This window comes from Sapajus apella, unplaced genomic scaffold (genome assembly GCF_009761245.1).
Source record: "Sapajus apella isolate SASKATOON/1434 unplaced genomic scaffold, GSC_monkey_1.0 scaffold51, whole genome shotgun sequence".
Lineage (NCBI taxonomy): Eukaryota > Metazoa > Chordata > Mammalia > Primates > Cebidae > Sapajus > Sapajus apella.
This window is the reverse complement of record NW_022436991.1, coordinates 13,672,029-13,684,991: the sequence shown is the minus strand read 5'-3', so window position 1 is coordinate 13,684,991 and position 12,963 is coordinate 13,672,029. Positions and strand designations below refer to the sequence as shown.

Sequence of the window (12,963 nt, the reverse complement as noted above, 5' to 3'; positions counted from 1 at the left end):
GATCAATGGAATAATTTGTAGCTTTGTTTTATATATTCGAATGCCAATTCCACTGTTTTTTGCTGCTATTTACTAGAAACCTGTACCTTCCATCTCTTTTTTTTGGAGGGATAGGGTCTCTTGCTCTGTCACCCAGGCTGGAGTGCTATGGTGCGATCTCAGCTCACTGCAGCCTCCACCTCCTGGGCTAAAGCAATCCTCCCACTTCAGCTTCCCCAGCAGCTGGGACGGTAGCTGTGCACCATCACGCGTGGAGAATTCTTATGTTTTTGTAGAGACGGGGTTTTACCATGTTGCCCAGGCTGGTCTCGATCTCCTGACCTCAAGCGATCCACCCACCTCGGCCTCCCAAAGTGCTGGGATTACAGGCATGAGCCATCATGCCTGGCCTTGTTCCTCTTTTTAAGTGGGTTCATTTTCAGTGGCTTTTTCCTAATGTTCCTTGACTAATGGAGACCCACGAGGTGGTGGTGGCACGTTCCCTTCTTGGTTCTCACTCTAGGACAGAACCTGTATTCGGAGCCAGGAATACTGTGGCTGGAAACATCCTTTAGTCCATTTTAGAGATGAGAACACTGAGGCTCCAAGACTAGACCACGCCTCTCATCTCTCTTGGTCTGAGCTGCTGAGACACTCACCCAGGGAAGGAAAAAACCTAGTCTGTGCTAGTTTTTCACAGTGGCACACATGGCAGGCATTGCTAATGGATCACAGCACTCTCTCCCCTAGGTGTGACCTCAGAATCCTCAACACAGCTCTCTGGGCAGTGGCTACCAAGGGGTCTGAGTCGTGGAAATCAATCTTGCTCTAGGAGGGGCTTTCCTCGGGGAGGCACACGGGACTTGTGGGTGGGATGCCGAGGAGCTAGTTCCAGCACTTGGCAGAGGAAACAGGACTGATTTTGGCAAAGCCTCAACCCAGAGCCTCTCAGTAGCTGTGTCATCTCTGCGTTTATGTCTTTGTGGTTCTTTCTCAAGGCTCTAGGAATTGGGAGAGGAGCTGCCATTCCTAGCCAGGTTCAAAGCTACCAAGGGACAGGGTTTGTCTCCAAACTTGGGGAGGCAACAGCAGCCTCTGGACTGGCCTGGAGGTGGCACCAGGGATGAGAGGGTGGGCAAATGTGTGGCGAGTGCCCCCAGCCACAGTGCAGAGAGTCCCCGGGCCATGCCACGTCTGGGGTTATGACAGCATGCTGGAGGCAGTGAGAGGCGCACAAGTGGCTGTGCCGTCCCCAGCTCTGTGACTGTAAACACATGACTCAAAACTGCTTCTGCTCCCCACATGTAAGCCGGAGGATGCTGCTTGCCCTAGAGGGTGCCGAGGTGCTGAGATGAGATCGTGCCTGTGCAGCACACACTGCCCGGACACGGCGATCGCTCAACAGAGCGGCACAGTGTGGGGATGAGGGCCAGGCTGTGGTTTGAATGTCTGTGTCTCCCCAGAACTCACACGCTGAGACTCAGTTGCCAACGGGATCGTATTAAAAGGCGGGAAACTCTAGGAGGCGATTAAGTTATGGAGGCAGAGCCCCCCGAATGAATTATTGATCCAATAAGAGGGCTGGAGGAACCCAACATTCAGCCCCACTTTGCCCTTCTGTCCCTTCTGCCATATGAGAACCCAGCTTGCATCCGCTCTGGAGGGTGCAGCATTCAAGGTGGCATCTTAGAAGCAAAGATGGGGGCCAGGTGTGTTGGCTCAGGCCTGTAATCCCAGCACTTTGGGAGGCCAAGGTGGGAGGATCATTTGAGGTCACGGGTTCAAGACCAGCCTGGCCAACATGGTGAAACCCCATCTTTGCTAAAAATACAAAAATTAGCCATGGTGTGTGCCTGTAATCTTAGTTACTCAGGAGGCTGAGGCACAAGAATCTCTTGAACCCGGGAAGCAGAGGTTGCTGTGAGCCGAGATTGCACCATTGCACTCCAGCCTGGGTGAGAAAGCAAGACTCAGTCTCAAAAAAAAAAAAAAAAAGAAAAAGAAAAAAAGAAGCAAAGATGGGGCTATCACCGGAACCAAATCTGATGCCTTGACCTTGGACTTCCCAGCTCCCACAACTGTGAGCAATACATGCCTGTTGTTTATAAATGACCCAGTCTCACGTATTCAGTCACAGCAGCACAAACAGACTAAGACCTCAAGAGCAGGGAACTGATCCCAGCTCTGCCTCTGCCCAGGGATGTGGCCATGCACCTGTCCCTTAGCCTCTCTGAGCCTCAGTTTCCTCAACCGAAAGCTGGGCGTCATTACAACAGGGGCCTTGCGGGGCTGTTGGGAGACTGGAATGAGATGATGCTCTGAGCTCTGCCTGCAGCCCGGGCTTGTTAGCTGCACCTGACTGTTGTGGAGCCACGGCGGGTGACCCAAAGGCTTTTTAGAACCCAGACGGGGATGGTCACCACTCAGAAAGGGAAAATCAAAGCTTGACATCTGTTTCCTGAAGGAGCTATTTGAGGTGCTGGGTCTTCTGGTAAAAACCAGAGAAAAATGCCCATGAGTCAGCAGAGCAGCCATTCAGTTCCTCTCCTGCCCCTAGGCCGGCCTCCACACAAGCCTGTGCTGGATCCTGCCTCCTCATGGCCCCCTCCTCCAGGAAGGCTCCTGGGATCTCTTAGTCCTAGATAGCGCCCCCCTCAGTCAGATTCCTGCCCTTCCCAGCTCTGCTTTCTAACATGGTCCCCTCTGACCTCAACATCTGGTCTCCCAGGGGCTGCCTACCAAGATTCAGTCTCCTTTTGGCTCTTCCTCCCATTCCCAACCCAGGGGCCACCAGTGTCTGCTAAGAATCCAGCGATTGTTTTTTTTTGTTTGTTTGATGTTGTTAGACAGGGTCTCACTCTGTGGCCCAGGCTAGATGGAGTACAGTGGTGTCACCTTGACTCACTGCAACCTCCACCTCCCAGCTTCAAGCAATCCTCCTGCCTCAGCCCCTAAGAAGCTGGGGCTACAAGTATGTGCCACCATGCCTGGCTTTTCTTCTTCTTTTGTAAAGTCAGGGTTTTCCCATGTTGCCCAGGCTAGTCTCGAGCTCAAGCGACCTCCTCCCCGCCTTGGCCTCCCAAAGTTCTGGGATTACAGGTATGAGCCACCCCACCCAGCCCAGCAACTGTTGAACAACATTTCCAAGGAGAGTCATTACAGAAGGGGAAACTGAGGTTAGACGGAAGACAGAACTTCCTCACTCAGAGAGTTGGGAGCCAGCTAAGGCAGAGTGCAGGGGAAAGAAAGGAGGAAGCCTCTCATCCCCGCAGCGGCACCCGAAGACACAGCCCTCAGGTTGAGCCACCTGAGACTCACGTGTACCACTTCTGGTTCATGAAGCGCTTTGGTGGATGGACTCTGGCTAGTGGAGAGCTGGCTACTGGAGCTGTGTCGGCCTCAAGGGCACAGGTGCCATCCATTCTGGATCTGTGGACTCTAGCCGTGTTTCTGCGCCCACAAAGCCAGCACAGCCCCAGCTGAGCTCCGGGATGGGGGCCCTCCCCACCTGCAGACCACAGGGAAGCCACTTACCTCCCTGGAGCAGCAGCAGGAGCAAGGGGACGGCCGAGCCACGCGGCATGCTGACTCCCACGGACCTGCAAGAGATGACAGCGGAGGGTGAGCCCAGGCAGGGTTCAGGGCTCCCCTTACCTCCCCTCATCCTGTCTCTTCCCAGGCAGACTTGCCCCAGATTCTTGGAACTGTCTTAAGAAAAAAGCAAGATCCTGGGGGCCCCTGTGGATGACCCCAAGAACTCCCGCCTCTTAGAAATGGCAGATTCACCCTGAGAGTCCCTTCTCCTACATGCTTCCTGCCCCACCGTCACATCCCAAATGCTAAGTGAATTTATTTTATGATTTTATTTTAATATTTTTAGAGATGGGGTCACAATCTGTTGCCCAGGCTGGCGTGCAGTGGCACAATCACGGCTCACTGCAGCCTCAACATCCTGGGCTCAAGTGATCCTCCTGCCTCAGCCTCCTGAGTAGCTGGGACTAAAGGCACATGCCACCACGCCCAGCTCGTTTTGAAAACATTTTAGTAGAGATGACGTCTTGCTATGTTGCCTGGACTGGTCTCAAACTCCTGGGCTCAAGTAATCCTCCTCCTTGGCCTCTCAAAGTGCTCAGATGACAGGTGTGTGCCACCATGCCCAGCAGGTGACTGGAGATTACTGACTATTTTGCCTTTGCTGAGCCTATCAGTATAGCATTGTGTGAAATTAAACTTCTGTATTTACCTATCTAAAGAAGAGAGAAGGCTGGCGCAGTGGCTCACGCCTGTAATCCCAGCACTTTGGGAGGCCGAGGCGGGTGGATCATGAGGTCAAGAGATCGAGACAATCCTGGTCAACATGGTGAAACCGCATCTCTACTAAAAATACAAGTTAGCTGGGCATGGTGGCGCTTGTCTGTCGTCCCAGCTACTTGGGAGGCTGAGGCAGGAGAATCGCTTGAACTCAGGAGGCGGAGGTTGTGGTGAGCCGAGATTGTGCCATTGCACTCCAGCCTGGGTAACAAGAGCAAAACTCCGTCTCAAAATAATAATAATAATAATAATGGAGCTAAAAGCTAAACCCAGGAGAGATGCCCGCTGCAGGAAGCAAGTGATAGGCTGGCTTTCTCTAGGCGCTGTCTCCACAAAGGGAAAACCCTCTGCCTCTGTGCCAGGATCTTCCCAAAGATCCTGGCCCCATCCATAGTTCCCTCTGACCTCCTTCACAAAGTCACCAAAGAACCACTGAGGCAGGGCACGGGCTGGGAGCCAGGGAGGTTCAGATGACCAGCTGTGCAGCTCCAGGCCAGTGCCCTGCCTGCTTTGAGCCTTGTAACGTGGAAACAGCAAGGCCTGCTTCCAGGCCTCTTATGAGAATTCAAGGAGGTGATTTGCATAAAACCCTGGGCATGGCCCCCATCGCATAAACACTCAACTAGCAGCGGTAATTGATAAGAATGTAGAGCATCAGAAACGGAGGGGTCTCAGAATGATCTAGTCAAGAGATGCCCAAATATCTCACTTCCAAAATTTTAGCCATATTGGTACATTGTGTACACTGTTGTTTATTCAAATATATATTTTTAATATATTTTCTATAAATAAGTGCCCTTAAAAATTTAACTGCAGCATCATCCTAAGCAACAGCATCGCTACTCAAATAAAATCACGCTGGGGGCAGATGCGATTTCAACCTGCTTTTATGAATATGGAGCTTGTGTGATTCCAGCCCCTGCAGAGGCCCCATTACCACGCTTCGAAGAGGTGGCCTCTGATCGCAGAAGGGGGAGTCTGTGTCTGCCTCCCCCGCCATTCTGTCCACATCCATCACCCCAGCCACAGCGTGAGCCCTGACACAGCTCTGTCCCCGTCACTCCCTGATGGCTTTATCTTGACCACAGCACAGCAGAAAGTGTGAATTCCTTTGCCCAGGTTCAAGATTCCTCATCCCCACCTTGACCAACATAGCAAGACTTTGTCTCTACCAAAAATAAAAATAGAAGTAAAAATACGTTAGCCAGGTGACGCACCCCTGTGGTCCCAGCTACTCAGGAGGCTGAGGAAGGAGGACTGCTTGAGTGTAGGAGGTCCAGGCTGCAGTGAGCCGTGACTGCACCACTGCACTCCAGCCTGAATGAAAGAGTGAGGCCCTGTCTTTAAAAAAGCAAACAGACAAAAAACTCCTCATCCCTTCTAATTTCTTACCTCTGCCTATATCACAGAGCACTAGGGATGCGGAGGGGGTACCTGCTGCCGCTGCCTGCCCGGCGTCTCTTCCCAAAGAGCTCCTCGATCTGAGCTGCCTGTAGTGGTTTGTATGAGGCTGACTCCGCCCCATGCCCCACAAAGTGGGCTCCTGACCCACGCTTGGCCAATCAAAGCAGCCCATCTGTCTGACCACAGTGATTGCACCAGGGATGGATGTCAACTCGGGCACCGATTTTTTTTTCTAGAAAACTGGCAATTTTTGGTGTCTGCAGAGAGCTTGTAGCCATCTTTGTCCCCTCTTAGAGAGAGCCTCCTTGAAAAGTGACATCCAAACTGAGAAATACAGATCAAGAGTCCCCATGACATTATATGAGGTCCTGGATCCAGCTGTTTCTGATGTCCACCCTGTGGACTTCTCATTTCCATGAGCCAAAAACCACCTATGTTGCTCAATCATGTTGAAGTCTAGGTCTGTCGCCTGCCACCAAAGATCCATGACACAGTGGAGTAGAGAGAAGGGCTCAGATTTTGAAGCCAGAAGATCTTGGAGCCAATAGTAGCTCTTCTCTGGCTCTTTTACTCTCTGAACTCAGCTGCCATCTCTGAAATGGGGATCACAGTGCTCACTGCACCTGGCAGTGAAGGAGAGGCTGTGAGAAAGCAGATGTGGTAATGCTTCGTGGACTGTGAAGAGCTGTACCAGTCCACGGGTTTCCTGCCATTACTGGCTGACTGCCCTGAATTACTCATTGTCTCCTTGGCAGCCCAGGCTCTGTCATGCGTCTCTGCCTCTGCCAGAGCAGACTCCTCCCCTCCAACACCTTTCCCCTGCCACCCTCTCAACTCAGCTTTCACGGTCCACGTGCTGTATCCCTGCAGCCACGCTGGAGCGTCCCAGAACTCCTGCCACTGGTCTATTGCCTTTGAGGTTTTCGCTGGTGCAATTAATTATCCACTTGCTATTGAGCTTACCTTGCCTTCTATTTGTTACTCCAATAACCATGTCTCAAAAAATGTTATACCACAACCATCAACAGATAACTGATATGAAATAGACAGACAGTGTGTGCCACGCTGGTTAAGACACAGGCTGTGGAGCTGGCTGGTCTCGGCTTTGTGGCCTCGGGCAGTTTGCTTAACCTTTCTGGGCCTCAACATCCTAATCTGTAAATGGGAATAACAATAATCACAGCACCTGCCTCATAGGTCCCTGGGAGAATTAAATTAGTCAACATTTATAAAGCATTTAGAACAGTGTGCGGCATTTAGTAGATGTTGTGTAAGTATTACTTAAACAGAACAACCAACTTATCATAAAACAAAATACATTAAAGTGTAACAACTAAATACAAGAAAATCAAAGGCAGCAGTTGAAATTTAGTGAGATGCTACTACCTGCCTGAGAGTCCTAGAAGCTTGACATGTGGCTCGTTTTTGTTTAAACTTAAGAAAGGGAAGCCAGTCACATTGGTTCATGCCTGGAATCCCAGCACTTTGGGAGGCCAAGGTGGGAGGATCATTTGAGGTCAGGAGTTCGAGACCAGCCTGGCCAACATGGTGAAACCCCGTCTTACTAAACATACAAAAATTAGCTGTGTGTGATGGTGTGTGCCTGTAATCCCAGCTACTCGGGAGGCTGAGAGGGGAGAATTTCTTGAATCCAGGAGGTGGAGGTTGCAGTGAGCAGAGATTGCGCCACTGTACTCCAGCCTGGGCAACAGAGCAAGACACTCTGTCTCAAAAAAAAGAAAAAGAAAAAAAAAAGAATAATGTTTAAGACACAATAGCACCAAATTGCGATTCTTGCCTCCTCCATCAGCAGGGCAAGCGATGAAAGGGCCTCATGTTTTTTCACTAGGGGATCCAGGGATATTTAACGTTGTTTAAAACAAACTGCTTACTTCTGGGAAACATCAGCTTTAAAACACAGACTTTCCCCATCACTCCCTCCTCAGGCTCCCACAGCACCAAGTGGGGTCTTCCCTAATTCCACTGCCCTCTCTGTCCCGAATCCATCCCCTTTTAGGTCTTTGCATGCAGGCTGACTCCCGAGGGCAACAGCACTTTCTCCTCAGATACAGGTTGGGCCACTGTGTGTGTTCCCTGTAAGGACAGAAGGTGTCCTAGGAGGCTTCCTGCTACAGGCACCCTTGATATGGTTTGGATATTTGTCCCACCCAAATCTCATGTTGAAATGTCATCTCCGATGTGGGAGGTGGGGCCTGGTGGGAGGTGATTGGATCACGGGGGCGAGTTTCTCACGAATGGCTTGGCGCCATCCCCTTGGCGAGTGAGTTCGCCTCAGGTCTCATTGTTTAGAAATGTGTGGTACCTCCCCCTTCTCTCTTTGGCTCCAGCTCTGGCTATGGGATGTGTCTGCTCCTGCTTCACATTTTGCCTGGAGTAAAAGCTCCCTGAAGGCCTCCTCACCAGAAGTCGAGCAAATGCTGACCACATGCGTGTACAGCCTGCAGAACCATGAACCAAAGAAACCTTTTCTTTACAATGACCCAGTCTCAGGTATCTCTTTATAGCAATGCAAGAATGCTCTAACACACCACCGCAGCCCCCGGCCTCTGCGGTCTCCTACCGAGGAGTGAAGAGCACCTGACTTGGAGCATGCCGCGTCCCAGCTGTGTGTCTTTGGGCAAGTTCCCCAACCCCTCTGAGTCTCTGTTTTCTCATCTATAAAATGGAGGTCATCAATCTTTGTTGCAGGTTTGTCATGAGCATTAAGTGTGTCATCGCATGTAAAGTCCTGTAGAAGCGTTTATCCAGCAGTTCCAGTGCTGAGAAATGTTTCCTGGAGTTGCTGTAATTCACACTAAAAGTTGACCAAATTTCAGGAGATCCTGGGGAAATGGAGAAGCTTGGGGCAGGAAATTTGATTGAAGTGAGTGCTATGGAGAATATGAGGCTCTTAACTTCACAGTCAATGCTGTGGCTCACATCTGTACTCCCAGCCCTTTGGGAGGCCCAGGTGGGTGAATCACTGAGGTCAGGAGTTCAAGACCAACCTGGCCAACATGGCGAAACCCCATCTCTACTAAAAGTACAGAAATTAGCTGGGGTGGTGGTAGGTGCCTGTAATCCCAGCGACTTGGGAGACTGAGGCAGGAGAATTGCTTGAACCTGGGAGGTAGAGATTGCAGTGAGCCAAGATCATGCTACTGCACTCCACCTGGGAAACACAGCCAAATTCCACCTCAGGAAAAGAAAGAAAGAAAGAAAAAAAAATGATAAGAAATGCAAATAAAAACCACAATGACATACCATTTTAATTTTTGCCAGATTGGCAGGAACTAAAAGTCTGATGACATTACATGTTGCTGAAGGTATGATATACAGGAACTCTTATTTATAGCCAGAGGAAATGTAAATTGTTACAACTAGTCTGGAAAGAAATTTGGCATGACCTAATAAAAGTGAACACATGCCCTACCTAAGACCCAGTGACCTCACTCTTCTGTAAACTAGTAAAGAAATTCTTCCTGCAGGTACGAGAAACATATACAGAAATGTCTATAGCAACATTGATTTTAAAAGTGAAAAATTAGAAACAATCTAAATTTCCATCATCAGGAGAGTGAAAAAATAAATTGCGATATCGTCACTTAGTGTAAACATGAATCCTTTATGGCCACACGCAACAAAGTGAATGACTCTCACAAATTTTGGAGTGAACAAAGGAAGTTGGAGAACAGCAAACAGCATAAGCATAATAACACCGTCTACGTCACACTGAAAACCATACACAATAATTGTACATATTGTCTAGGTGAGCATACCTGTCATAAAATATTTTTTAAATCGTGGGGATAATAACATCGAATTTTGAATAGTGTGGAAAAGGAGGGGGTGTGAGAAGGAGGGATGCTAAGGGTGTCAACAGTTTGGTAAAGCTTGGTGAAGCTACCATGGGTGTTGATATTATACTTTATGCCCTTTTGTATGTTCAAACTATTTCATAACATTTGAAACGTAAGTGAGTCTTAGTTTTGTAAAATAAAATGTGGATGAGGGACCCCCACTTCTGGCTATGCTGAAGTAGCTATTGTCAGACTAATCCTTCCATCGAGGACCACTACTAAGCAGGGGGAAAACTGCACAAGAGAGCACCAAGTTATATAGTACTTAAGAGAAAGGCATTGAAATTCTGCATGCAGTTTCTCCTCAAATCATGCACCAAGTCATTGAAAATATGTAGCATGCCAAGAAACCTAGGAAAATGCACCTGCTAATACGTGGGGAAACTAAGAAGGAATTTTTGCAGTTTTACAAGCTGAGGGAGGAATTAGAGTTCAGGGCCTGACCAAAAAGATGGACCCTGGTGAGTACTCAACTATTCAGAAAAGACCATTCCTTGGGAATAAGAAAAAATTAGAAGTAGTTCATCCTTGACTGCATCAGTGTGAGCTGCTTATATGCTGTATGTCTGCTAGAAGAAAATTTAAACCTACCTGGAAAAAGTTAGCTTCATCCAAAGCCTCCATATCTTTTATACATAATGTCCAAAATTCATTTCAAATTACAAGGCAAATCAGAAAACAGTCTCAAATGATCAAAAATGAAGATAAAATAAACAATAGAAATGGTTACATAGGTGAATTAGAAAACGGCATTAACAGATATGCCTAAATAAATCAGACCTAAATCAATGAAGGGCGTACCATGTTCATAGATTGGAAAACTTAATCTTATCAAGATGACACCTCAAATTGACACCTACAGATTCAAAGTAATCTCCATAAAAATCCCAGCTGGCTCCTTTATTATTTTTTTTAATTTTTTTTTTTTTTTGCAGAAATTGACAAACAAGTCCTAAAATTTATAGGGAAAAGTAAGGGACTAGAATAGCCAAAAGTAACTATTTTTTAAAAATTTTTAATTTCTTTTTCTGGCCACATTTTTGTAGACCAAAAATAACTTTTTAAATTAATCACAGTTAAAGTAACTATGATTAATATGTTCAAGAATTTTACCAGAAATTTGGAACCTATTTAAAAAGTAGAATGCCTAGAACTGACAAACATAATAACTGACGTTTATAAGAACTGAAGAGATGGATTTGGCAACATACTAGCAACATCAGAAGAGAGGACTAGTAAACTGGAAGATTGGTCAATAGAAAATACCCAGATTGAAGAATACAGAGAAAAAAAAAGTTCAAAAATACAGAAAAGAGCAAAAGAGACATAGGAGACATTGTGAAAAGATCTAACATACATGCATTTGAAATCAAGAAACAGAAGAGAGAACAAGTTAAAATAAATAGCAGTGATTTTAGTTAAAATTCTTTTTCTAAACTAACAAAATACATTAAGCCACAGATTAAAATAGCTCTACAAACCACAAAAAGGATACATACAAAGAAAGCCACATCTGGGTACATCATAGAGAAACTATTTTTAAAAATAAAAGACAAAGATATATTTAAAGTATGCAGAGAAAAAAGATGCTTCGCCTTCAAAGAAGAAACCGTAAGACTTTTTAACAAAATGATGAAAGAGAGCAGACAACAGAACAACTTCTTTAAATGCTGAAATTTCAAAAGCCAACTTAAAATTTTATATCCATAAAAAATATCTTTTAAAAAATAAAGGCAAGTTCAATATGATAAAGAGATCTATAAAAAAATCACAGTTGGCCGGGCGTGGTGGCTCACGCCTATAATCCCAGCACTTTGGGAGGCCGAGGCGGTCGGATCACGAGGTCAGGAGATCGAGACCATCCTGGTTAACAAGGTGAAACCCTGTCTCTACTAAAAATACAAAAATTAGCTGGGCATGGTGGTGTGCACTTGTAGTCCCAGCTACTCAGGAGGCTGAGGCAGGACAATTGCTTGAACCTGGAAAGTGGAGGTTGTAGTGAGCCTAGATTGCACCACTGCATTCCAACCTGGTGACAAAGTGAGACTCTGTCTCAAAAAAAAAAAAAAAAAAAGAAAGAATAAAATGGTTAAAATAAATTTAACCAAATTCGTTAGTAATGTTAATATGATATGAATTCATTTATTAGTGTGAGATGTGCAATAAAACCTACAAATGTTATTGAAATAAATTATAGAAGATCTAAATAAATGAAGGATATACTATGTTCATAGAATTGGAAAAATTGGGGGTGGATCCAAGATGGCCGTTTAGGAACAGCTCAGGATTGCAGCTCCCAGTGAAAGCGCAGAGGGTGAGTGGACACCACATTTTTATTGCCCACAGACTAGGAAATTCCCAGACGGAGGAGCTCCACGGGTTGCCAGTGCGACTGTTTCAGCCAGCATGGCTGTGTCGGCCAGCACTGCTGCTTTGCCCCGGGCGGCTGCTTTGTCAGCGCCCCAGCGCAGTGGTTCTCCATACAAAATACACTGGTCCAGGTGCCCTTTTGGCTGGCGATTGGAGCCACGGGAAGTCGCCCATTCATCTGTTTAAAAAGGGGACTGAACAAGGAATGATGACAGTAGATTCCAGGGCAAAAAAAGCGCCACGAATCTCAGTGCCGCTGTTTAAGCCAGAGCAGTGAGTTGCCACATGGGAAAACACACAGATCCCGGCGCCTCTTCAATAGGCGACTGGAACCCCAACTTAAAAAAAAAAAAGGCTCTGAGGCAATGAGCCAGGCGATTAGGCTTGGCTGGTCCCACCCCCACAAAAGAACAGCAATCAGAAACTCTCTGGATTGAGAGTTTCACAGCAAGCACAGCTGAACCCTGGACGGTCCAGCTCTGTGGGAGAGGGACCTCCGCCATTACCGAGGCACTCCAAAACTACGGGGGTAGCCAGCCAATGCTGAGGCAGCCTGCCGTTGCCAAGGCAACCCGCCATTGCTGAGGCAGCCCGCCATTGCCAAGGCAACCCGCCACTACAGAGAGAGTCCGCCATAAAAGAGGGGGGCCACCATTGCCGAGGCAGTTCTAACTACACCCATATAAACAGGACTACAGGGAAGTTCACTCAGCAGCTGGGCAGAGCCCACAGCAGCTCAGCAAAGCCTCTACAGGCGGACAGTGACTAGGCTGCCTCCTTGCTGGGCAGGGCAGCTCTGAAGTAAAAAAAAAGAAGGCAGCGGCATAATGGAAACTCATAAATAAAGCCCTAAATCCCTGGGACAGAGCACCTGGGAACAAAAAGCAGTTTATGAGTTCTGCTGCAGCAGACCTAAACGTACCTGCCCGGCAGTTCTGAATGAACAATGGAGCTCACAGCTCAGCATTTGAGCTCCTATAAAGAAGAGACTGTCTCCTCAAGCAGCTCCCTGACCCCTGTATATCCAAAGAGCCACCTC

The 12,963-nt window shown here is 47.5% G+C and overlaps 1 protein-coding gene across 2 annotated transcripts in view; it reads right to left on the bottom strand.

Annotated features, from left to right (window-relative positions):
* The window catches only part of IL21R (interleukin 21 receptor), a 51,213-nt gene that overhangs the window by 16,129 nt on the left and 22,121 nt on the right, over positions 1-12,963 (bottom strand). For both annotated transcript variants that reach the window (XM_032243021.1, XM_032243023.1), the window contains one exon: positions 3,514-3,578. In XM_032243021.1, the coding sequence (XP_032098912.1) occupies positions 3,514-3,562 (49 nt within the window). In that variant the 5' untranslated portion in view covers positions 3,563-3,578. The remainder of the gene's footprint in view (positions 1-3,513; positions 3,579-12,963) is intronic.